A 24140-nucleotide genomic window follows, 5' to 3' on the forward strand; every position below is an offset into this window, starting at 1 on the left:
ATTTCTTCAATTTGACTAAAAGAAAAAACAAAAAAAAAAATCAAATGTCTAAACTATTTTGAATAATCTCTAGATCAATTAATATTAGTTTTTTTTTTCGATTTTTAAGTTTAGACAGTGGATCGACCAACCAAAACACATCATCATTAACAAAGCAGGAAAGGCACAAGTCAATTATTACGACCGCGTTGATACAAAAATAGAAAAAAAAAAGTTTAAAACTTTATGATTCCTTTCTTCCTAAGATTTAATTTAGATTCATCATCATAGATCATAGTTAAAAAAAGTACAAAAGGAATGTTTTCTTCTATAACTACTGTCAGTATCATAAGGCCCAATAAGAAAAGCCCATTTGTAAAATAGTCGAAATTAAAAGGAAAAAAAGGAAGAGCAGAGGAATGTAAAAAATCAAAGAGAAGAAAACAAAACAGTATTTAGAGAGAAAGAGAATGACAAACAGGGAAAAGCAGAGCACTCTTTACCTCTTCTCTCTTTCTTCTACTCTGTGATCACAAAAAATATCCCCAAACCCTAGATTTCTCCGCCTCTCTCTCTCTCTCTCTCTCTCTCCTTGTGTTTTGATGATAAGAAGAAGAAAGACGAAGACTTTGAGAATCTGAAAAGCTTTGATTTTTTTTTTTAATTGAGGGGGATTGAATCGAGTTATGTACAAGGATCGGAGCGGAGGAGGAGGAATAATGGGTGGTGGTGGATCATCGAGATCGGAGATCCTTGGTGGTGGAGCTATTGATCGGAAACGAATCAATGATGCTTTAGACAAACATCTTAAGAAAACTTCACCTTCTTCTACATCTAGGGCTTTCTCTTCTAAGGATAAAGATTCTTTCCCTTCTACTTCCACTGCTAAATCTCAGCTTGGTTCTCGCTCCCCTGATGGTTAGTTTCTTAATTCTCAGTTAATTTTTAGTACTATCTCGAGATTTCCTGATCTGGGTATTCATAAAGTTTTGGTTTTTGGTTTTGCAGTTGAATCTGATACAGATAGTGAAGGATCAGATGTGAGTGGTTCAGAAGGTGATGATACATCGTGGATCTCTTGGTTTTGTAATTTAAGAGGGAATGAGTTTTTCTGTGAAGTAGATGAAGATTATATACAAGATGATTTTAATCTCTGTGGGTTGAGTGGTCAAGTTCCTTACTATGATTATGCTCTTGATCTTATTTTGGACGTTGAATCATCAAACGGTTAGTGAATTAAAGTGTTTTGATATATAATTAGGCTTTTACTTTTGTCTCATCTCTTTGTTTATTGGATTAGGTGATATGTTTACTGAAGAACAGAATGAGATGGTAGAATCAGCTGCTGAGATGTTATATGGTCTTATTCATGTTCGTTATATTCTCACTACTAAAGGAATGGCTGCTATGGTAAAGAAACAAGAGTTCATCTAGTTGTTTTATCCTTTCTTGTTGTTGATCTTTTTAAATGACATCTTTTGATGAATCTCTTTTGTAGATGGAGAAGTATAAGAACTATGATTTCGGGAGATGTCCGAGAGTTTTCTGTTGTGGACAATCTTGTCTTCCGGTTGGGCAGTCTGATATCCCGAGGTCTAGCACAGTGAAGATATACTGCCCAAAATGCGAGGATATTTACTACCCGCGATCTAAATACCAAGGCAGTATCCTTTTTTCCTTTGTTCAAAAAGGCATTATCTTATCATAGCATAAACATGATGCATTCTACTATTGTTTGGTTAAACATTGCGATTAGCTTGTTTGTTTGCATAACTCTTTGAAGACAAAGAGTGTTGTCCTCTCTTGTCTTAGTGTTTTTTTTTCCTTAATGCTTATTGCAGACATTGATGGAGCTTACTTTGGAACTACTTTCCCTCATTTGTTTCTCATGGCCTATGGGAACATGAAACCGCAGAAGCCGACTCAAAACTACGTTCCTAAGATCTTTGGCTTTAAGGTACACAACAAGCAATGATACTCTCACCAGTCCTGTGGTTGAAACCACCTTTCTTCTGATGGTCACGGGTTTGAAATGGATGATACTAAACTGCGGTTGGGGGATGAGAAGAGCTAATGAGAAAAAGGTCGGACACTTTTTAAGTTTCTCACTATGTAATCTTGGAAGTTCAAAGTAGAATCTTCTCTATAGAACCGTTCTTTGGTGGGGTACATGGGTCTTGGGAAATTCTTTAGCTGTGAGTAATCAATTAAAATCATATACCAGATGGGTGGATTTTGCTTAACTGTTGATTATAATTGCTGGGCATTTTATGTGTATTCTTACTTATCTTAAAGTTTCTTGTGTTATACGGAACTAATCTTCATATATCAATCACTGGAGAATCGTGTTTTGTACTTTTTATACTTCGACAAGTCATGCCTTATGCGTAGTTTTGTTACATGGTGTTTCAGTCCCCTCAATATCCTCCTTGAATCGTGGACAATCAATAATACATTGACTAGTTGTTGAATTATTGAAAGATAAAAGATTGATCAAACGTGTACCAACTCCATTAAGCAATTGCCAGTTGAGCTTTGACAGTAGACTTTAACCAACATTAAAGAATCAATGAAAGATCCATACAAATCTGAACATATATACACAGCTTGGTTTGCAATGAGGTCAATCTTTGTCTCATGGACTGTAAATGCTCAAAATTGGAGCTCATTACCTCGATATAATGAAGAATATATATATATATAGATGTTGCCAGGATTTTGGGGATGCTAGCAGCAAAAATAACATTTATACAACTTGCTTAAAACCGAGAATCCTAAAACTCACCATTGCCAATCAAAGGCTTAACGCTTCAACAGCTAAAAGCTGTAGTCAGTTTTGATACTGATCTTAATCCAAACCAAAACACTTCACCATTTGCATCTTTTAAAACCCCATCCCAGACCTTTTGGTTTAACCCTTCATTCCATGTCTCATCTGTGTTGCATGCACTTCAGGGCTCCATGAAAAAGAGGAAGCAACTGAATCTGTCTTGATATGGGGCTTGTAATTAGAGGCGAAAACTTAGAAGACTGATGGAGAAAGATCTCAATCAAGAGAACTCGGTATGCAAACTTTAGAGGAAGCCAATGAATCTGTCTTGATATATAGGGCCTGTAATCGAAGCACAACATCTACTGCCTTCTCCATCACTTCCTTACTAGAGGAAATGAATTTATATGGACTGCCAAAATATACCATTAAAATGAATCTTATGATATTCTTGAAACCCCATGTCACAATCCTCTGGATACACCTAGCAACAAAAGTTTGGTAGATATGTGAAATGAAACAAGCAAAATTCAGAATATCCAAAAAAAAATGCAGAAGGAGACAAAAGGCCCAAACTAAACGTGCATAATGAACACTTAGAAAAAGAACATGATCTATATTGTATTCTATCGTTTCATTGCGCTAGTCAGTTAAGTTAACAACCAAATCTTACATAAATTAAATATTGAATGTAATAAATAAGATTGTTGTTAATTAAGAAAGTCAAAGATGCACATTTTCTTCATTCCTTATAGAACAAGTAAACGAACATAAACTAGTACCCATGAGGCCATGATAAATTACAAATAGTATATGACCTTTGATTAGTTCTGAGTACTTATTTAGCAACTCTTCATAGAAGGTGGGAAGTGTCAATGTCTTAATGTATAAAGGCTGCTTAAGAAAAGCCCAATTTAGGCCCAAAAAGAGCTGTCACTTTTACACAATTTAGAAAAGATTCGCCGGAGTTCTTTAGTTATCGCCGTATATTGCATACCGCCAAGAAAGAACAATCGAAAGAGACTAATTTGTTCTTAGAAATCAAAACAACACTTTCCAATTAAACAGCTACTGGAAACGAATTATGTCGGTTTATTAAAGAAACGATCACGAAACGAACATACGAAGATAAAAGAAAAATTGAATTTTTATTAGAACATAGTTATATATATGCTCTGTTTCTTATGAAACACAATCGAACAAAATTTTAACCCCCAAGATTACAAAACCATGGAACCTTTTCTTCTTACACTCTCTCTCTCTCTTTCTCCTCCCAAAACTCCACATTCATTTACATAAAACCAGATCAACAATTTTCTCAGATTCCGATCTCTGATCCAACATAGAAACAGAGCAGAAACTTTTGCAGCTCTTTGGGAGAGAGATATTATGAGTGTGGTTTAAGAAGTAAGGGTTCTTCTGATTCGAAGGATGATGATNAAAAAAAAAAAAAAAAGGTATAAAAAAAAAAAAAAAACACTATTTGCTTTCATATTTATGTAATAAAATTTTCTTCTACTAAGCAACCACAAGAGTTCCGGCCCGTACGGTGTTGCCGGTGACGGATTCTTTAGTTTCAGACGAAGAGCTTTTCCGGAGAGATCTTGATGATTTTCTCCACTTTCTCTCCTTTGCTTCATCAGATTCAATCTGTTCTTCTCTACACTCTTTGCTACAAAAAGCCTTGTCTCCTCTGTAAATCACAAACAAACAAAAAAACAATCAGAATAAGACCAAATTATATCACTCAGATCCAGAATCTGAATTGGGTATGAGAAAAAAGTATAAAACTTTGAGATAATTGAATTGAATAGAAATATATAAGTACCTGTACATGAAGATATCGGAGTTAAGACCAAGGTGTTTACGGCAAAGAGAACAAGATTCCAAAAAGTGTGGTTCTTCACAACTCAAAAAACCAGAGTAATACGAAGCCATTCACTTATCTCTTCACAAAAGCTTTCGAATTTACACGAAAGACAAGCAAACTGCGAGATGATGATAAGCAGATTCGAGAGGAACAAGAAAGAGAGAAGGAGGAGGAGGAGGAAGAAGCTGACTGATTTGGTGTGATATATAAAGCCGAAGTTTAGGACTTTCTCATTGACTTGAGTGGCATTACCTGTGTCACGGACCACTTTTGTTGCAGTACTCTACGATTAATCCTCACCGTTCATCGTAACCCTCGAAAGATCTATACGTTAAAGTTCAATAATTCATTACTACTTTTTTTTTATTAGTAGTATATTATTATTAATGTTGTCTTTTTTTGTGTTGGGTTAAATTCTTTTTCTGATTAGTTTATTTTACCTTTGGAAAAAGTTAAAATACAATGTATCAAACTCTTATTCCGTACCCAATTACCATTTCTTTTTGTACTAGTATTTTCTTTCTATATTGTAAAAACGAATTTAGAGTAAACAAAAAATTAATTGTTTTCTTTGGTATTGTCGAGCAATAAAGAACCATACAAAATACTCCCTCCGTTTCAAAATATAGGATGTTTTAAGCAAAACACGCAGATTAAGAAGTCTTTACTTTTAACAAGTTCAACCAATCAGAAACAATACTGCATAATAGAAAATACTAAACTAATCTAAAAGTTGCATTGAAATTTGAAAACATCCTATATTATGAAACAAAAAACTTCTCCAAAACATCATATATTTTGAAACGGAGGGAGTATTAGTTTTTAATGGGAATACAATAATTTGGGTGGATCTGGTTGGAGGAGGGGAATCAAACAAGTCTTGCGTTTTTGTAAGATTCGTTGGCCACAAACCAATACTAACATGCATACCGCATGATTGATGGACTTTTTCCCATTTTTACATTAAATTGAATCTTTCTATAATTTTTTTTTGCTGATATTTTTACACTAATAAAATCATTTTGTATTTTTAATCTGTTTTCTCTCGGGTGTGTATGTAACTTTCTTCTTAGGATTCATTTCTCCTGGACAATGTTTCATTCCATGTGTATGTGTGTAATTTATTATCGCCTCTCGTTTTTGTTTAATGCTTTGCTTGTACTTATATGTTCTTTGTTTACTTCTTCTTCTCTAGACATATTCATATACTGGACAGTAACGTTTTTTATTTATTATTTTTATTACTGTAGTAGAGTCAAGAGTGAATGAATATATATATTTGTGTTTTCAAATGAGACAAAAGCAACTTCGTACACGTGTACTGCTCCAGGTTAAAAAAAAAGTATTCCAAAGATTCTATTGGATGAACGTTAAATCTCATACATAGACATACGTATATATATAATAGTTAAAATCCTCTTAGTTGAAATTCTGTATAACGTCTTTGGCACAATCTGTGTTAAGAACAAAAAAAAAAGTTACACAAATACGATCTACATAAATAAGTCATAAACTTACACAATAAGATCTAAGAAGTCATTATAAAAGTTCTAGAACATGTGTACATTGAATAAAATGTATGACATTTATATTTGTAGCAAGAGCGTGACCGACCTATTTTATTCATTTATTATTATAGTATTATTGTTATGACATAAGTACTACATTATAGTCGAGAGTTTAATTCTCGTTTAATAATATTTAAACTGTGTAAACTATACGTGTCACGTAGGTAAAATCCTATATAAATATCAGATACCGACTTGAAATAACATACTAATATTTAATGATTATAATACGGATCTTTCTATTCTAATAACACGAAACAGCAGACTTCTGACTTTTCTAAGGTAAGAAACCACTATCATAATTTATTCTACTAAAATAAGATCACGTCAAGAAAACTGAATGTATCTGAGTAAGCAATGACTCACATTACAAACGGCTAACCAATTATTAACTTTAAAAAAATAGATATTAACCTATAATATATACAAACACACACTCACAAGAACAAAAAAAAAAGTTGTAATAATAGATACCAAAAAAAAAGATGTTTTAGTAGTGGACAATAATAATTAGAAAGTGCCAAAAAAAATAGAAAAGGAAAGAAGTAGTAGTAGTAGTATATACATAATTGTGTGTCACTGGACCACACAACTTGTCATCTGTCGATACAACAAGGCGTCGGAGTTGGGAATATCAAACGAGGAGCTGACTCAGACTGTATTCATTCATGGGCCCCACCATCACCTCTCTTTAGGCCCAATTATCAACGTCCTTGTCTCTCGGGCCCATGACAGCTCCCCTTGTACCCCGTTTGCCCTACCCTCCCCCTCTCTCTTATTTTGACACGTGCGGTGATCCTCGCTCGTGCGCCAGCTGTGATCGTAGTTTCTCCTACGTGGCGATTTGGTAGAGGGTCTTTAAGATGTTTGTTTGCATGGCGTAATTAAATCTGCTGTTTTGTTTTCCTACGGTTCAGATCTGATCTCAGATATTCGTCGGGTTTCCAAAAAAAATCACAGCCGTTGGTTTATTTCATATGGTCTACCTCTAGCCAGTAGCCAATAGCTACTTCCTTTTGGGCGGTTGTAAAAGGTAGGTAAGGAATATATTCACACAAATGGAGTATAATTTATTTCTAGTTAAACCGGTTTAAACCGATATTAGTAAATCAATTTACACGAATTGCCATGTCATATGTTACGACCAGTTACCTAGTGCCATGTGTACAACGCCACGTAACCAAACTTTATCAAACGGGCCGAATTAGGCCCATATCACGATGGGTTTTGTAAATCAAACGGTCGCTAGTTTTATCAGTCCATCGGTGCCGAGATGGAACACCGGGAGAACAAGGACCGGCGACTTCTGCTATGGTTCTTCGCCGTGGCCACCGCCGTGAAACTACTTCTCATCCCGTCTTACAGAAGCACGGATTTCGAGGTACACCGTAACTGGCTAGCTATCACACACTCTCTTCCTCTTACCGAATGGTACTTCGACGAGACTAGCCAATGGACACTCGATTACCCTCCGTTCTTCGCTTACTTCGAACGCTTCCTCTCTGTTTTCGCGCTTCTCGTCGATCCCAGGATCGTGGATCTTCAATCGGGAATCGATTACGGTGCCGAATCTGTGATTTACTTCCAACGAATCAGCGTAATCGTCTCGGATCTATGTCTTCTCTACGGTGTTTACAGATTGACTCGGAAATTGGAGCCGATGAAGCGGAACCTGATCTGCGCATTGGTGATTTGGTCTCCGGGGCTATTGATCGTAGATCATATTCATTTTCAGTATAATGGATTCTTATTGGGTTGGTTGTTGCTTTCGATTTCGTTTTTGCAAGAAGGGAGAGATCTGTTGGGTGGGTTCTTATTCGCTGTTCTTTTATGCTTTAAGCATTTGTTCGCCGTCGCTGCTCCGGTTTACTTTGTTTATCTCCTTAGGCATTATTGCTGGTCCGGTTTAGTTACTGGTTTCCGACGGCTTGTAACTATTGGTGCGGTGGTTGTGGCGGTTTTTGTCGCCGCTTATGGACCTTTTATTTACCATGGACAGGTTAGTGAATGAATTCTTTCTTTTGATGATTGAAAGTTTTGTTTTTTTTTTTACAATGTTATTGTCAAATTCTTTTCGAGTTTTAGGTGAAGATTCTATTGTGCTTATTGTCTTGAGGAGATTTTAAGTCGTTTTGTGCTGCTTGAATTGGAGCAATGTGTTTGAATTTGGTGCTGGGAGAAGTTATCTCACTGTATACATTGTGAAACTACTGTTATAGAACTCTACTCTCTCTGTTACTTGTCAATTTAATGAGTGATTTGTCCTGATTGGAGAGAAAGCCAATGCCATTGTTGAGATTAACAGAAATCTAACCAAGTTGGATCAGTGAACCTTTTCCTAAAGTGATTTGATTGAGAAAGCATCTTATGGTTTGCTGTTTCTTGTTTTCTCTCGTTGTGTTGCAGATACAGCAAGTCATTAGTCGGATGTTTCCTTTCGGGAGAGGATTGTGCCATGCATACTGGGCACCTAATTTTTGGGTTTTCTATATAATACTCGACAAAGGCCTTGCCTTTTTGCTACGGAAGCTCGGGTTCGATATTCAGATTCCTTCTGCTTCTTTCACCGGTGGTTTAGTTGGGAATTCTTCACCTTTTGCAGTTCTCCCGCAGGTACTACACTTGTTGATTATTCTGTTATATGTCTACACTCATGAATGTTCTGCTCAGTCTTGTTTCTCTTGGTCTGGTGCAATGACAGATCACGCCATTGACAACATTTGCAATGGTATTACTTGCGATATCTCCATGTCTCGTCAAAGCCTGGAAAAAACCACAGCCGGGTCTTGTTGCTAGATGGATAGCTTATGCATACACATGTGGTTTTCTGTTTGGATGGCACGTCCATGAGAAAGCATCACTTCACTTCATCATCCCACTTGCAATTGTTGCTGTGCAGAGTGTGGAAGATGCTAAACACTACTTTCTGGTTTCGATAGGTATATAATATTCTCCTTCTAACCAGCACCCACATTTGTGCATAACCAATCATTCCATGTACTAATAATCTCTGTATTTTCTCCTGCAGTTTCTTGCTATTCCCTCTTTCCACTCTTATATGAGCCACAGGAATACCCGATCAAGGTTCTGCTGTTGTTATTGCATTCCATGGTAATGTGGCTCGGCTTTACAGCTCAATACGCAGACAATAAGGCTCAGAAGAAGGAGCGTGGTGAAATAAAGAGCAAGTTTAAGATTGGATGTATTGAAAAGAGCTATCTAATGGGTTTGTTTATAGTAGAGATGGTGTCTCAATTATTACATCCGTATTTTCTAGGTGACAAATACCCATTTGTTCCTTTAATGTTGATCTCAACATACTGTACCGTTGGTATTATGTACTCTTGGATTTGGCAGCTCCGAAGGATCCTGACATAGTTCTTGTTCTAGTAATTTTTGAGGTGTTTGAATTTAACACTACGGGGGGTGTATTGAATCTGATATTTTAGAAGATTTTAAGGTATTCTTAAATTTCCTGTTATTCAATTAGTGATTTTTAAAAATCATCTGAAATCCTATGTTATTGAATGTGAAATTTATAGAAATCATTTAAAATCATATACAATTTCTTGTTATTCAATTAATAATTTATAAATCTCACTTTAAATCTACTGTTATTCAAAATATCACAACTTTTTTTAAAAAAACTAATGATTGGGATTCTAGGAGATTTCTATAACATTTTTAGTTCAAAAGTATGACATACAAAATCACACCTTTATAGGTGAAATTTTGAAAGATTTTTTTATAAGAAGAGCTCGAAACCAAGTGCAATTTTTTTGTGAATACCTCCATCTCTGCAACTTATATCTTCTCTATATACTCTCTCTCTCTCGTTCTCACTTTCTCTCTGCAAGTGAATACCACCAGCAATTGTCTTCTCCTCCGTTTTATCAAAACCGGATCTCTTGGCAACCTCCGCAGCGGAGCTTCTGTTAACGACGGTGGTCAACTTCACACCACTTTTTATTGTCGAGGCCAATGAAAATTGTAAACTGATATAACCAGATAGAGTGAAAAAACCGGTCGCGATAAGCACTGCATCGATATCTAACCTCTGACCATCGACGAGCTCCACGTTGTGACGAGAGAACCATTTGATTGCGGGAACGATTTGTACATCACCGGATTTTATCTTCAGCACCGATGTCGAGAACCGGCGTCTTCGCTGTCATGCTTTTGAGCTCCATTGGGCCTATGCTTGTCGATGGTCAAAAGCAATTTCTTAAGTTGTAAATGAACGGACGGCCAGCCAGTTAATGAACTTAACCATGGAGACAAGAGTATTACCAACTGTGAACCAAAACTTTGGAATTAACAAAACCTATAATGAGTATAAAAATAAGAACAGGCTGTTACTGTGCTATAGATTATTTTCATTCTTTATGTTGGTTTTTAAATACTTTTTATTGAGAAATTCTTCGTAGACTTTGAATTCCAAGTGAATCTCGTTTTTTTTTTTTTTTTATAAATATCCTAAAATCATCTAAAATTTTACCACAAATCTCACCAAATTTCAAATTCCAAATTTCATCAAATCCTTAAGATTTCAAATTCAATAATCAAATCTCCTAAAATTACACTCAAATCTCTCAAAATCCTAAAATATTAAAATCCCAACAAATCTCTTAAAATATCAAGTTCAATACACCCCCCTACGTTTAGCATATATACAAAGGGTTTTCTTTTTGTTTCTCCATCTTGGCTTAATGAAACAACAAATTGACAATCCTCGGTTTGGCTTTCAGAACATAACCGGTCTTAAATTGAGATTTGATGGTTTAAATAAAACAATAAATAGTTAAATGGGCCGTAATATTGGCCCATAAGAAGAACCAACGAGAAGTGTCTGTCTAGCCAAAATCGCGACGGAGGAAGAAGAAGATCTTACCTGCTGCTTCTGCTAAAAAAACCTTATCCTGCAATGGCTTCTACTTTCGTCTCTCTACCAAAACCTTTCTTTGCTTTTCCGGTCAAAACCAGTTCTCCTCCTACAGCTAACAACAGGCTTCTTGGTAATTACATATCTCAAACTTATTGTGTTTGTTGTTCCCTTTCGGATTTTTTTTTTTTGGTTCTTGATTATTTTCGGCTCGTGTATCTGTAGGAAGTCGAAGAGGTTGTCTTAGAATCAAAGCTATTTCCACTAAATGGGAACCGTCAAAGGTACTGCCTTTTCGTTTAATTTCATCCGCAAATGTATAATTGGTTTCTCTGTTTTAAATTGGTGACTAATCTTTGTGTTGATATGATGACATTTGCAGGTTGTTCCTCAAGCAGGCAGGGTTCTTGTTCGTCTTGAAGATCTTCCTATGGTAAGTTTAGTTCCTTTACTGTCTGAAATGTCATTTTTATTATCAAGAAGCAGTACAAGTAGAAATCAAACTGTTGTTGATATCATCAATTGCCAAAGAAATTTCGAGAAAAAAACTTTGTAACTTGTTTTGTCTTGCAGAAATCTTCAGGTGGAGTTTTGTTGCCTAAAGCAGCTGTGAAGTTTGAGAGGTACCTAACAGGAGAGGTAAGTCATATTGCTCCTTTATGCTAATATATGACTTGAGCATATTTGATTCAAGAATTAAAGATTAGATAATCATTTTTAGGTTATCTCTGTTGGTTCTGAGGTTGGAGAACAAGTTGGACCTGGAAAGAAGGTAATGGTTTCTTCTTAACTCAAAATCCATATCATCCATTGTGTAACTAATGTGATGTTCTTCTCTTTATACAGGTTCTGTTCTCTGACGTGAGCGCTTATGAGGTGAATTCAGCTTTTCTGCAATGAGAAATTGATCAATTGTTGTTGTTTTTGTGTGGTTTTTACCAATATAGAACTGTAACATCGCTGAATTTATTACTCAGGTCGATTTGGGGACCGGTGCTAGGCATTGCTTCTGTAAAGAGAGTGACTTGTTGGCCCTTGTTGAGTGAAGTCTTTTCCAAGAGAGAGAGAGAGAGAGAGCGAGAGGAAACATTTAATGATTTGAAGTTTTTTAGAAGTTTTCTGTAATTTTCAGACAGCAATTGTTGTTTTCCATTAATCTTTCGATTTGATATCAATTGAGATCACTTTCAGTTTGACATTCTGACATTCTTCTACACGATTCTCTTCACAATGAGTTTTGATTATGTGGTTGAAAGAGACAATGTTTGGAACAATGTTAGACTCGTTGAAGCAGTAGTGGAACAGAGCAATGGCTTTTAGTGGAAAGAGTTGACTAAAAAAAGACTTGTTGCTAATTTAAAGCATCTTCTGATACAAATGTTAACTTGGTTGGTTGGTACACACTTAAAAGGAGGAGACTAAAATCAAAACTCAAAAACTCGCAGCTCGATCATGCCTTCTTTTCTCTTTGGAGAATACCAAGCCACGATTTTGCCAGACTCAAGAAGCCTCAAGGAGTAATTCAAACTGCAAATCAGATCTTCCATGCGTGCAGCACCTACCTGAAACTGCGAGTCTACTTTGAAAACAATCGGACCTGCAACCTGCAAAATTATTGCAGAAGACAAAAAAAACAGTGATTGATATGGATTCTTTACAATCAAAGAATATGCCTTTTGATATTTGGACAAAGGATCATTACCTGTTGCTGGAAGATCAGGTTGAGTCTGGGAGACCACAATGTGCCATCTGAGTTGTTACTACTACCTGACGATCTTCGAAATGCATGGAAGATTTTTTTAGCAAGAGCAGAACCTGAAGGTAAGTCTACGCGAGCATCTACTCGTGTTAGATCGCCATACAACTTACTAAACCGTCCTTTTTGGAATGTGTAACAAGCAGAACCAAATACGTCTGCGCTTATCGGACTACGCTTCTTGCCATTTGCCAACATGCCTCGGCCTGTGATCCAAGCTGCCAAGCTGCTACCTAGAGAGTGAACATAAAGAACTCAGCATTCAATTCAAAGGTCAAGAAAAAGAAAATGGAAAGAGACTTCTTTAAGCCAACGGGTTTTGCAAGAGAGTACCTACTATTCCAGAAATTGCTGCATGAGGCTCCTGTAGACGTACATCATAAGGCAGAAACACAGGTGCATCCTCTTCTTCTTCTTCTGTCTTGACTTCTTTTTCTTCTGGCCTCCACAAGTCTCTGTTAGCCTTGTACGAAACTGCAGCCTTGGCGCATAAACCAGGCATCAAAGAAGTAGGAGCATCACCACCAGTCTCAGCAACACCAGCACTCACAGACTGAGGATTACCCCTGCTTTTATGGAGACCAAACCGGTAACGAAGCCCTGATTCTGGAACAAGTGATGAGACGTCAACGTTTAATGATTCAGGAACATCCCAGAAACGTCCTTTATTATCCAAAAACAGATCTGGCCAAGCTGCTTCCACAGTGAGATCATGTTCCTCAAGCTGCTCATCAGCTCAAAACAAATCAAATTAGAAGTGGTTTAAACATGCAAAAGAATCCAGCATGGGTACAGTAGAGAGAGAGAGATACATACCGGATGAACCAACATCAACTTGTTTCGGAGTCCCTTTTTATCTCCAAGGCGTTCAGTGCTAAACAAGAGAGAAGAAGAAGTACCCAACGCAATCTGAGTCCATAAACCAATAGAGTAAAGGGATTTGTCAACAAAGTGTTTTGCTGTATCCTTAACAACTTGAAGATCCCACTCTTCTGCATTGCTAATATCTGCTTTGATATCAGAAAAGAGCTTCCTTGGTTTAAACTGCCCTACCAATCCTAGCCACCTGAGTTAAAAATGCCACACAGACCTAATCAAATGTCTCATCAAACCCAACACCTATAAAAAGACTAAAAGTCTCCAAATTGGTTTCTATTTCACAAGTTTGAATCTTTTTTTTTTCAAATTCGCAGCAAAGACCTCTAAGCATTACTCACTCAAAACACCACACAATCAAAGTGAAGAGAGGTACCAGTTGTTAGAGGAAGGACTGAGCAAGAGAGAATTGAGAGAGAAAGAGCCAAGTCTCTTGTCAGAAGCAGGAGCAAAAGCAGGGATGATACCAAGAGGAAAGCCTTCGCGAAGCAGAGAGAGCTGTTGAATCCGGTGAGAGCGGCTGGCTCGTGCTCCATCTACAGGGAATGGCTCACCAGGAACAGAGCGAACCGTGCCTTCAAGGGTTTGTGGTGAAGAAACGTTCTGGTCCCAAAACCCAGAATCGATAGCTGAGTTGAGATTCGCCATTTTTTTCTTCACCTTCTTCTTCGTCTTCCTTTTTGTCCTTCCTCCTTATCTCAGAGACACCACTCTCTCTTGTTGACGAAGCTGAGAGGAGTGAAGAGGCAAATTTGGGGTTTAAGCTTTAATATGGGCCTTTCTTTAGGCGTTATGGGCTTCTTCTTCGTAGGCCTAATTTGTAATTACTAATTCAAAAAAAAAATCAATTTCAGACCGGGATTAAACCGAAGACTAGAGGGTTGCAATTACCATTCCTAAGTGAATGTTAAACAATTCATAAGGGTCCAAATAGGATAAACCTAGTTTAAAGTGTTTTTTTTTATTAATGTATACAAAGTTTAAGAATATAAATTGACAACTTGTATTACTAAACTTATATAAAGAATTAAACAAAAATCATTGAAAAATAAAAAATTAAACAATCGGACACAATTAAAAGATATGTTAGATTTGATATCTATTTTTGCCAACTCTATAGTATGATCAAATATTCAACCGTAAGTATGGGATGAAATTATTTAACTGCGATTCCAATGCTACATCCAATTTTAGTATAGTACAGAACTATAGCTCATATAAATTAAACAATTAATATTATTATTAAAAAAAAAAAGGTCTAGATCAATTTTTGTTGATTTTTAGGACTGGGCATTCGGGTTACCCATTTGGGTTCGGATATTACCCGTTCGGGTTCGGGTTAATGGGTAGTGGAAAATAGAACCCATTCAGGTATTTTACTATGTTTGGGTTCGGTTCGGTTCGGGTAGTACCAGGTTCGGGTCGGTTTGGGTTACAATTTTCAGAACCCAATTAGTACCCGAACTACTGGGTACCCGAAAAAATATAATTAAAATTAATTAAATTTAAATAAATTTAGTTAAAGTTTGACTTATGTGACAATATATTTTAGATATTTTGATTATTTTTGATATTTAGGTATAAAACTAAATGAAATATTCAAAATTATAATCATAACTTTAGGGTAATTGCAGTATATTAATGATAAATATTATAAATATGTTTATATGTTCAGGTTTGTTGGGTACCCAAACGGGTACCGGGTATTATCCGACCCTAACCCGAACCCACGGGTATTAGAAAATAGAACCCAATAAAGTTTTATAAGCAAACCTGAACCCAACCCGAACCCGGTTTTTCGGGTCGGGTTCCGGGTTGGGTATTCCGGTACAGTTTTTATGCCCAGGCCTATTGATTTTTCTAGATTAGTAAAATGTTAGTCCACGTCCATCTTTACCATATATGGAAGAACTCTTTTTCCTATTAAAAATAAATTTACTATAAATCAAAACACCATTAGTACAAAACGAAATTTAGTTAGTAGAAAAAACATATTTTGATCATATTCATTATTGTTTTAGTTGATCACAAATCAGTATTGATTTTAACTTATTGACAATATAACTCATAGTTGATTTATCATTAACTTTAAATAAATTTTGTTAATTTTGGAATTGCTGTCATGGTTGAGAAAACTCCTCCCATTCCGATTCCGAACCCTCTAGGTAGAACCGATGCAAGTTATTTTTTTATTTAACTTATCATGCTTCAATAATAACTTGAAGAAATGATTTATGATCTTCAGTATCCTATGCATTTGATAAGCTCTCGAATATTTTGCACCATTTGATAAATTTTGAAATTTTATATTTTAAGAAATCATTTTTAACAATATTTTTAAACGATATTTTGATAAGTTCTCGAATACATTTTTAAACAATATTTTTTCCAAGAATTCCCAACATATGGATTCTTTGAACTTTATTGGTTTTACATAATGTGACTGAGGTCATCAAATTGTGAGATATATTAATGATTAGATGTGTTATGTTAAATCCATTGAAATTTGGAAACTTACGTTTCTTATTTATAATTTAATTTATATATTTTTACTTTTTTTGTAAACTCACAAGCCAAACCAAGTGGCATTTGGTTTATGTGGATAAACGAATTGCATCTACTTGATAAATCATAAAAGAATTTTATAAAGTCTATTTGTATAATTCTCATATTTTTGTCAACTTCGAACTTCAGACAGTTAATTAAATACAAAATCAGTTGGTAAAAATAAAATAAGTCAAATTAAAACTAAAATTCTAATTACATAAGAAAAAAAGTTGAGATGTTGCTAACAGAAGACATCATTATCATCGATTAAATATCTTTGATTAGTGGAAAACCAACCCACTTAAAATACTTTTGGCTACATATTCATAACAAATAGATGATTCATTCTAAACTTAATTGTTTTAAAGCATGGCTGATTTAGTTTGATTGACATTCTACTTAATTTTACAATTCTCAAAGTCTGCATCGACCTTAACCATATAAGATACAATGCAATTCAGAATAAGCAATGGTTATTTTTTACTCCCTAACTAAAAAGGTTTGAAGATAAATAGTTGGTGTAGCTTTCCAACTAACTATTAAGAGCACAAAGGACTCACTCGACAGAAGGCTCCTAGCTAACATAAACTTCATTTTCTCTATAACGAAAAGTCAGGTAGTCAGGCTACCATATCCGAAATCTTAAAATTCGAAAAAAAAAAACTTAAACTCAAATCAAACCTAAACCCAAACCCAAATTCAACTACAAGGAAATGTGAATGATCACAAGAACAGGATTTTTAATTTAGATGAACGCTTAGGCAGGCCAAGAATTAGGTAATTCATGAGTAGCAGTTTCTTGTAGTCATCAGCATCAGTTTCGACTTTCAACACTTGTAGACACTGCATTTCCCGCAAAAAGCACTTCACTTGTCTCACTTCTCTACCACTTCCTCTAAACCCATATATCTCCAACACCTTCACTGCTTCATTTCGATCAATGCAGACTCCCTCACTACTTACACAGCGCAAGCCCTGGAGCAACCATCACAAACATATATATACAGAGTTAGAGGATGGTACGTATGTAGTACTTGACGCGCAAGGATGATGTGGATTGATTATATTTTGCTTATATATTAAGTTTAAATTTAGACACCTTGAGGATCAAAGTCTCTAGCTTTGAAGATTTGTTGAGCATCCGCCGAAGCACTTCCCAACCTTGTTGTGTATTACTCTCAAAATGAAGCTTAACAAGGTTTGAGAAGAAAGGTAATGCCACACATCTTGAATACATATACTGAAACGACCAAGACAGCAAACAACAAACTAGTGATCATGATCAGACCAGAAAAATGATACTAATAAGACAAGGAAGAAGAGAGTTTATCAAACAAAGATACAGACCTTAACAGAAGCAGAAGCCAGGGAAAGGGTCTTAACGTTGCGCATCCAATGCATGATCGTACATAGATTCATGTAAGCTTCATATTGCCGTTTCAGTTCGACGTCTTGTTCAGTTAAATTGGGATTGGAATCCAAGAAAACATCTTGTTTGGCTTCAACAAGGGAATCCACGAATTTGGCAGTAGAACAGGGAGTAGGAGCGGAACCAGAGAAGTCGAGGTAAACAAGACTCGGTGTGTTGAATCGCATGATGCGACAGTGGGGAATAGTGTTGTTGTAGTTCAATGTGAGTCTCTTGAGGGTTTTGTGGGATATAGAGTATATTGATCTTTCATAAAGTGGGGTACTGCAGTAATTCAAGAATAATTCCTCAAGTACTGGACAACCAGGAAGAAACTTATCACACAAGGTGGCGCAGGTATAATAAACTGCATGGAGAAATAGACTCTTTAGCACTGGAAGAAACACATTTTCATAAATATGGGTTCGATGTGGACCCCGCTCTATTTCTAGAGTTAGCTTAACCAGCGTCTTGATTGTGAAAAAACTAGTAGGCATTACTTGCCAACAACTAGTGAAACATAATGGAATACGCAGATCAAGATCCACGACACCTAGTTCCAGGGCACGGCGTAGCCATTGGTCGGTTTCGGTAGTAGGAGAACTACGAGGACATTTCAGTGAGAGTTTCTTTACGGAGTTGCAACGCGAAAGGGTTTTATCCACAAAATCCCGGAAGCTCTCATGAACATCTCCCCTCTCTCTTTTACCCTCCTCGGGATAAACTAAATCTGAGTAGTCGAAAAGTAAATGATGTTGAGATGCAAAGAGTTGAAACATCAATGGAAACAAATACCTCCACCTTTTGGAGATAAGAGATGTAGAAGCAGCTCGTTTTGTAGGAAGAAAGGACAAGATCTTAGCAAGTATCTCATCTGGAAACGAGTTGATGATTGCATCTCTAGAGCCAGATTTCACTTTTTTGGAGTCCATGAGATCCACAAGCCCGCCTAGCAGTCAAAAATGATATGAGCTCAAATCAAACAGAAGAATATCAAAGTAATTAATAAGAAGATAACAGAGTTAAGGTTTATAAAACTCTCCTAATTAACCCAATACCCAGCTAAGAAGCTTCCATATTAACCTCAACATAAAAACGATGTGGGTAATTTCTAAAGGTTAGTTGTTTCTCCTATAAACACTTTGTATTCTATTCCTATCTAGTGTCCCCCCAAGTAAACTCTAAACCCCAACTAAGTTTGTGATTCGAATTTCGAAGATGATGAGTCGTACCTTTTTGACCTAAATCGTGCTTTTCCCAAGTGCTTTGACCTAAATTAATTAACGAGTTTGGCAAAGATTTAAAGAAGTAAAATGGGGTCGTGTTCTTTGCGGCTCTAGTGGTCTACTAATAATCCTTTATCCTATAAAGCACAAGTCACATGTCCAACCAAATTAACCCACATCAGATTTATTTTTTATTTTTTAAAAATCAAAGTAAAATAATTACAACAGATCGTGTGAAAAAAAAATCCAAAAGATAGAAAGAAACTAAATCTTTTCCATTTAACACGACATAATATAAAATATCTTCTTCAACTCCTTCTCCCCATTATCTCTATTTTTTCTCCACGATCTTGAGTTTTAACAAAGTGTTACTAATATAATTCTCAGTTAATCAAAAATTCATATTCATACTTTCCTCTAATTGCTTTGTCCTCTGTTCAAAACTCATATATTCTAAAATCTAATCAATGGAAAAGGGAGAAAGCGAAGGAGACGAAGTTGAGTCAAAAGAAAAACGAAGGATAAGAAACTGTTGACAAAAAGGTATGATCCTCACCATGGAGGAACCCAAATTCTGATCAGATTTCAGGGTTTCATTAATCTCATGTCTTTCTTTTTGCAATTCTTTTATACAACTATGACATCCAATTTTCTTTCTCAAATTTATCTGCATTTGTTTCTATTATCCCCAAATTTCTTACAACTTTCTCTCTTTCTTCTTAATATGATTTGAAGACGCATTGCTTCTCCACCACTAGCTTGAGGGATATTATACTCCATCATCGATAAAAATATCTATGTTTTTTCATCAATGAACTTGAAAAACTTTTGGCTAAAAGGATAATTCATCATCAGTGAGTATTTTTTTTTAATCTGTTTATTTTCTTCTTTAATCTCATTTATGTTTTCGTTTTGATATGGTAACATAGGAAGATGGATGGGAGGCCCATGAAACAAAAAAAAATTCTCCAATCAAGGATTCCTGCACATTCAATCGGTGAGATCCAACTCTTTAATCGATCTCAATATCAAAAGTTTTATTATTTTTAGTTTCGAATCCATGTCATTGTTAGTTTCTCTAATTATGCCAAAGAGAAACATTTACAATTCAGTTTTTGTGGCTCACTTCTCTGTCATTGTTTCCTTACTAACATACCAGTCCATTTTCTTAAAGATTCTAGGAACAATTGAGTGGTCATATGATATCTATTTCACTGCACCACTTTTGGGTTCATGCATATGAAATGATTTAAGTATAGTAAGTAACTCATCCTCAAATCTTTGTTTGTTTTATGGGATTTTGCAGCACAGGTAGGACTTTAATTTCGTCTTTTGCTATGCGTGAGAAGAACAAGACCAAATGGAACAACAACAACAACCACAAGGTTAGTCTTCTATTTCACACACAGTCAAATTCAATTATTCTCTCTAAGACATATTTTATAAGCCTTTATTTTTTATTCGTAATATGGACTTTTTTCCTACATCATTCATATCTTTGAATGTCTAAATTTAGTTATTTGAAAGTGTGTTTTACCTTCCTCTAGGTGGGAAGACTACAAGTACAGTTGCAGCAAGAGAGAGATAGGAAATTAGTCCTGGAATCAAAACTCAACGTGTCAAAATGAAATCAACCTATTGCAGAAACAATTTGATAAAAATGTTGCTCTTCATCAAATTATAAGTATGATTTGTCTTTTTGTACTTGAATTCTTCTTCATAATATTTATTCTTTTTTTTTCTCTTACCCTCTATCAAATTGGTCTCAAGCCAAGTTTTGTTCGCAACCATCTTAATATTTGATGCTACTTCCATATGTTTTTTCTTCTAAAGTTATGCGTTATTGTTGGAATTTAATTTATACTAAAAATGGTTTTTATATTTGTATGTAGGTTTGTTATGCTTCGGTGGCACAATAGATAAAAAATAAAAAAGCATAACAAGTTTGACAAATTAGTTGAGATAAAAGCGAAATATTAGGCACTAACAAAATATAAATACAAAGCTTACTTGCTGTATATATCATTTATATTCGTTATTTTTAATCTGGATGTATGAATTGCTCTTAAATATATTAATTAAATGATTTTTATTTTTCCTTTGGAACAAAGAGGATACGAACCAAGAAAAAAGACACCAATTTACACAAAAAAATAAATAGATGAAAAAAAGACATAACACGTAACATATTGAAAAATAATAACTCTTCGAAAACTGATTACAGCAAAATTGGATTCAGAAAACTTTTGCCAAATTGAACTGATTATAGTGCAAACAATGTATAATTATTAATTTGTTACATATTATTTGATCATAAATAATAATTTCGTGCGTATGCACGGGCCAAATACTAGTATTGGTAGTACAATACAAACCCATTAAACCAGACCGGGTCAACTGTGACATTGATTGAACCAAAAAAAAAAGATAATTAGAAAGAACGAGAGAAGAAATTAATTAATTTTGTGAGGAATTAAAAAAAGAAAGAATGGGGGGCTATTTACTGGCGAAATTTGATTTAGAACCAAAAATTAAACCAAAACTTGTTTATCGGAACCATTCAGTTTCCAAAACAAAACGAAAAAAAAAAAAAAAAAGTCCTACAGTAAAATCTCCCGGGTGTCTAGGGTTTTTCGTTACTGTTTAGTTGGGGGGGATTGAGGAGGGATCCGCCGAGGAGGAGGAGGAGGAGAGTGTGAGAGTGTTTTTAATATTTCCGATATGGATTCTGCGGAGGATGTTGCTATGGTGGTTGAAGAAGCGAACGGTCGCGGCCGTAGGATTCGGAGAGCTTCTACGAAGTTGACGAATTACGTTGACCCTGTCACTGACGACGACGACGAAGACCATGGATCCAATAAGCGAAAGAGGGCTCCGAGAAAGACACAGCAGAAGGTACACGACGACGAAGGTGGTGTGAAGGAGACAGCCTCAGCTAAGACCACCAAGGAGGACTCGGACTCGGAAAAAGACTTAATTGCTGAGGATTCTGGAAACCAGATTACGATTGGGGCGAGGAGGACTCGGAAAAGGACTAATAATAACAAGGATGAAATCGACGACGGTGAGGTTCCAGCTAAGCCGAACAAGAGATCGAGGAACAGATCTAACAACACGGTTAGTGATTGATTTCTCTTGTAAAAATATATTAAAAAAAAAGGTCTTTTTTTTTTTTTGTTTTCTCATTATCATCAATCGTTGGTTTAAAATTAGTAATCCCACTACTTTTGGGGGTGTATATATTTTAGGAGAATGCTGGAAGTGCAGATCAGTCCAATCTGTGTCATCAATGTCAAAGGAATGATAAAGGGTATGTTGTGCGGTGTCACAACTGCAAGACGAAACGTTTTTGTCTCCCTTGCTTGAAAACTTGGTATGTCTTATGTTTGCTCTTCTTTTTTTATCCTAACATTTTTAGCAATTTTCTTTCTTCTTTGTGTTGGATTATTTTTTTTGTTTTTTCCCCACAAGACTGAGAAACACAATCACTACTTTCAGGTACCCAAACATACCACACGAAGATGTTGCCAGTAAATGCCCATTCTGCTGTGGTATTTGCTGTTGCAGACGATGTTTGCGTCTTGATAATAAGATACACGTAATTTTTTCTCCTATCTTGCTAGCTTGATGATTCTTTTCTATGTTTTTGTTTAATTTATCTGAGCTCCTTTAGCATGAATGATTTACTTGAGAATGCAATCCATGTAGGGCATAAATCCGAATCTCGAGGTCAGCAAGGACGCCAAAATTCAATGCTCTAAATATATTTTGCGATGGCTTCTCCCACATATGAAGGAATTAGTTGATGAACAACTTGCTGAGATGGAAATTGAGGCCAAGATATCTGGTACTTTCCATGCTTATTGTGATTCTACTTGTTGAAAGTAATGATTACCTTCAAGGAGTAAGAATATATCTTAATATTGTTTAATTTCACACAGGACTGAAGTTTGAAGAGGTGAGGCCCCTAGACGCTGAATCTTTCCCTGATGAAAGACTATACTGGTATATATTACCCTGATATTTTTGTTTCAATAAATTTGACATAGTTTTTAAGTCATAAGGCTGTTGGTAACTTGATTCTTTGTTGTTTTAACTCTTTTGGGCATATAGTGATATCTGCAAGACTTCGATCTTTGATCTCCATAGGAGTTGCTCGGCCTGTACTTGTGATATCTGCCTTACATGTTGCCTTGAGATCCGCAATGGAAAGGCTGAGGCATGTCAGGAGGATGTGTCCTGGAATTATGTTAACCGAGGTTTAGAGTATGAACATGGAGATGAAGGCAAAGTTATTGATCAGCCGGATGATGATGATAAGCCTATTGAGAAGCCAGATGATGATAAGCCGGTTTGCAAAGACCATATGAATAACCCATCTTTGTGGAAAGCAAATGAAGCTGGAATCATTACTTGTCACTGTGGTGCTGAGGGTTTAAAGTTGAAACGCCTACTTCCTCTTGGTTGGGTATCTGATTTGTTAAAGAAAGTAGAAAAACTTGCTGATGCCAGCGAGCTTTTGGATTTACCTGAAACTGTTTTGGAGCAATGCCCTTGTTTTAACTCTAATGGTCATATTGACATGGAAAATGGTAAACTGTTAAAGGCTGCTTGTCGAGAAGGTTCGGAAGACAATTTTCTGTATTGTCCAAGTGTAAGAGATGTTCAACAAGATGACTCGAAGCATTTTCAACATCATTGGGTAAAAGGTGAGCCTGTGATTGTGAGGAATGTGCTTGAGGCTACATCTGGTTTTAGCTGGGAACCAATGGTAACGTATCGTGCCTGCCGTCAAATACGCAACACCAATCATGAAACACTTCTAGATGTTCATTCTACTGATTGTCTGGACTTCTGTGAGGTCAGTTTTTCCTCCATGAATTTGTGTTTGGCCCATTATCTTTTCGTATATATAGTAGTTATATGGCTCATTTGTTTCTCTTCAGATTAGTAACTTGTGCTCATCTTTATCTAATGACTTTTTAACGGATGCAGGTAAAGACTAATCTTCGCGACTTCTTTACCGGATACATTAAGGGCCGATATGATCGAATGGGTTGGCCACAAGTTAGGAAACTGAAAGATTGGCCTCCATCTAAGGCCTTCGAAGAAAACTTGCCACGTCATGCGATGGAGTTCTTATGCAGTTTGCCTTTGAAGCAGTACACTCACCCTGATAATGGACCATTGAATCTGGCTGTCAAACTGCCTAAAAATTGCTTGAAGCCAGACATGGGGCCAAAGACATATATTGCTTA

The 24140-nt window shown here is 35.9% G+C and overlaps 7 protein-coding genes and 1 long non-coding RNA gene across 11 annotated transcripts in view; 5 read left to right on the forward strand and 3 right to left on the reverse strand.

Moving 5' to 3' along the window:
* Window positions 422–2343, forward strand: LOC104784869 (putative casein kinase II subunit beta-4). 2 transcript variants are annotated; one of them, XM_010509963.1, is made up of 5 exons: window positions 422–897; window positions 988–1206; window positions 1280–1389; window positions 1478–1643; window positions 1821–2343. In XM_010509963.1, the coding sequence occupies exons 1-5, from the start codon at window positions 666–668 to the stop codon at window positions 1952–1954; spliced, it is 861 nt and encodes a 286-aa protein (XP_010508265.1). In that variant the 5' UTR covers window positions 422–665; the 3' UTR covers window positions 1955–2343. The 2 variants fall into 2 exon arrangements, with proteins under 2 accessions (XP_010508265.1, XP_010508267.1); XM_010509965.1 differs by having other exon boundaries at window positions 1478–1640.
* On the reverse strand, window positions 3888–4816 carry LOC104784870. The gene is made up of 2 exons (XM_010509966.2): window positions 4578–4816; window positions 3888–4442 (listed from the first exon to the last, which is right to left on the reverse strand). Exons 1-2 carry the CDS (start codon window positions 4685–4687, stop codon window positions 4268–4270), a joined length of 285 nt encoding a protein of 94 aa, XP_010508268.1. The 5' UTR covers window positions 4688–4816; the 3' UTR covers window positions 3888–4267.
* On the forward strand, window positions 7421–9660 carry LOC104784871 (probable dolichyl pyrophosphate Glc1Man9GlcNAc2 alpha-1,3-glucosyltransferase). Its single transcript, XM_010509967.1, has 4 exons — window positions 7421–8186; window positions 8594–8800; window positions 8889–9126; window positions 9216–9660. The coding sequence occupies exons 1-4, from the start codon at window positions 7461–7463 to the stop codon at window positions 9563–9565; spliced, it is 1521 nt and encodes a 506-aa protein (XP_010508269.1). The 5' UTR covers window positions 7421–7460; the 3' UTR covers window positions 9566–9660.
* Window positions 11030–12271, forward strand: LOC104784872 (10 kDa chaperonin-like). Its single transcript, XM_010509968.2, has 7 exons — window positions 11030–11202; window positions 11295–11353; window positions 11452–11502; window positions 11643–11708; window positions 11791–11841; window positions 11916–11945; window positions 12047–12271. Exons 1-7 carry the CDS (start codon window positions 11112–11114, stop codon window positions 12113–12115), a joined length of 417 nt encoding a protein of 138 aa, XP_010508270.1. The 5' UTR covers window positions 11030–11111; the 3' UTR covers window positions 12116–12271.
* On the reverse strand, window positions 12399–14441 carry LOC104784873 (protein TRIGALACTOSYLDIACYLGLYCEROL 4, chloroplastic). The gene is made up of 5 exons (XM_010509969.1): window positions 14078–14441; window positions 13642–13891; window positions 13159–13549; window positions 12772–13058; window positions 12399–12673 (listed from the first exon to the last, which is right to left on the reverse strand). Exons 1-5 carry the CDS (start codon window positions 14347–14349, stop codon window positions 12494–12496), a joined length of 1380 nt encoding a protein of 459 aa, XP_010508271.1. The 5' UTR covers window positions 14350–14441; the 3' UTR covers window positions 12399–12493.
* LOC104788768 (putative F-box/LRR-repeat protein At5g25860) lies at window positions 16972–18592 on the reverse strand. Its single transcript, XM_010514550.2, has 3 exons — window positions 17596–18592; window positions 17348–17488; window positions 16972–17223 (listed from the first exon to the last, which is right to left on the reverse strand). The coding sequence occupies exons 1-3, from the start codon at window positions 18586–18588 to the stop codon at window positions 16972–16974; spliced, it is 1386 nt and encodes a 461-aa protein (XP_010512852.2). The 5' UTR covers window positions 18589–18592.
* Window positions 19174–20617, forward strand: LOC104784874. The gene is made up of 4 exons (XR_767283.2): window positions 19174–19425; window positions 19812–19879; window positions 20189–20267; window positions 20430–20617. It is a non-coding gene; the product is annotated as an uncharacterized LOC104784874 (long non-coding RNA).
* LOC104784876 (lysine-specific demethylase JMJ25-like) overlaps window positions 21416–24140 on the forward strand; it is a 7359-nt gene continuing 4634 nt past the window's right edge. The window contains exons 1-7 of one of the 3 annotated variants that reach the window (XM_010509972.2): window positions 21416–21999; window positions 22131–22255; window positions 22381–22480; window positions 22591–22729; window positions 22824–22887; window positions 22996–23743; window positions 23878–23965. In XM_010509972.2, coding sequence (XP_010508274.1) covers window positions 21604–21999; window positions 22131–22255; window positions 22381–22480; window positions 22591–22729; window positions 22824–22887; window positions 22996–23743; window positions 23878–23965 — 1660 coding nt within the window. In that variant the 5' untranslated portion in view covers window positions 21416–21603. Of the gene's footprint in view, window positions 22000–22130; window positions 22256–22380; window positions 22481–22590; window positions 22730–22823; window positions 22888–22995; window positions 23744–23877; window positions 24129–24140 lie in introns of all 3 variants that reach the window. The other 2 variants (XM_019245634.1, XM_010509973.2) reach the window with 2 other exon arrangements.

Source organism: Camelina sativa, chromosome 5 (assembly GCF_000633955.1).
Source record: "Camelina sativa cultivar DH55 chromosome 5, Cs, whole genome shotgun sequence".
Taxonomy (NCBI): Eukaryota; Viridiplantae; Streptophyta; class Magnoliopsida; order Brassicales; family Brassicaceae; genus Camelina; species Camelina sativa.

Excerpts from the sequence above, each read along its gene's own strand:
- LOC104784869 (XM_010509963.1), top strand. The coding sequence starts at position 666 with ATGTACAAGGATCGGAGCGGAGGAGGAGGAATAATGGGTGGTGGTGGA. Across the intron at positions 1,207-1,279 it reads GGACGTTGAATCATCAAACG|GTGATATGTTTACTGAAGAA; the intron begins GTTAGTGAATTA and ends TTATTGGATTAG. Across the intron at positions 1,390-1,477 it reads CTAAAGGAATGGCTGCTATG|ATGGAGAAGTATAAGAACTA; the intron begins GTAAAGAAACAA and ends TCTCTTTTGTAG.
- LOC104784870 (XM_010509966.2), bottom strand. The coding sequence starts at position 4,687 with ATGGCTTCGTATTACTCTGGTTTTTTGAGTTGTGAAGAACCACACTTT. Across the intron at positions 4,443-4,577 it reads TCCGATATCTTCATGTACAG|AGGAGACAAGGCTTTTTGTA; the intron begins GTACTTATATAT and ends TGTGATTTACAG.
- LOC104784871 (XM_010509967.1), top strand. The coding sequence starts at position 7,461 with ATGGAACACCGGGAGAACAAGGACCGGCGACTTCTGCTATGGTTCTTC. Across the intron at positions 8,187-8,593 it reads CTTTTATTTACCATGGACAG|ATACAGCAAGTCATTAGTCG; the intron begins GTTAGTGAATGA and ends GTTGTGTTGCAG. Across the intron at positions 8,801-8,888 it reads CTTTTGCAGTTCTCCCGCAG|ATCACGCCATTGACAACATT; the intron begins GTACTACACTTG and ends GTGCAATGACAG.
- LOC104784872 (XM_010509968.2), top strand. The coding sequence starts at position 11,112 with ATGGCTTCTACTTTCGTCTCTCTACCAAAACCTTTCTTTGCTTTTCCG. Across the intron at positions 11,503-11,642 it reads GTCTTGAAGATCTTCCTATG|AAATCTTCAGGTGGAGTTTT; the intron begins GTAAGTTTAGTT and ends TTTGTCTTGCAG. Across the intron at positions 11,946-12,046 it reads CTGACGTGAGCGCTTATGAG|GTCGATTTGGGGACCGGTGC; the intron begins GTGAATTCAGCT and ends TTTATTACTCAG.
- LOC104784873 (XM_010509969.1), bottom strand. The coding sequence starts at position 14,349 with ATGGCGAATCTCAACTCAGCTATCGATTCTGGGTTTTGGGACCAGAAC. Across the intron at positions 13,059-13,158 it reads AGCAATTTCTGGAATAGTAG|GTAGCAGCTTGGCAGCTTGG; the intron begins GTACTCTCTTGC and ends TTCACTCTCTAG. Across the intron at positions 12,674-12,771 it reads ACCTGATCTTCCAGCAACAG|GTTGCAGGTCCGATTGTTTT; the intron begins GTAATGATCCTT and ends ATAATTTTGCAG.
- LOC104788768 (XM_010514550.2), bottom strand. The coding sequence starts at position 18,588 with ATGGACTCCAAAAAAGTGAAATCTGGCTCTAGAGATGCAATCATCAAC. Across the intron at positions 17,489-17,595 it reads TGGCTTCTGCTTCTGTTAAG|TATATGTATTCAAGATGTGT; the intron begins GTCTGTATCTTT and ends TGGTCGTTTCAG. Across the intron at positions 17,224-17,347 it reads TAGAGACTTTGATCCTCAAG|GGCTTGCGCTGTGTAAGTAG; the intron begins GTGTCTAAATTT and ends TGGTTGCTCCAG.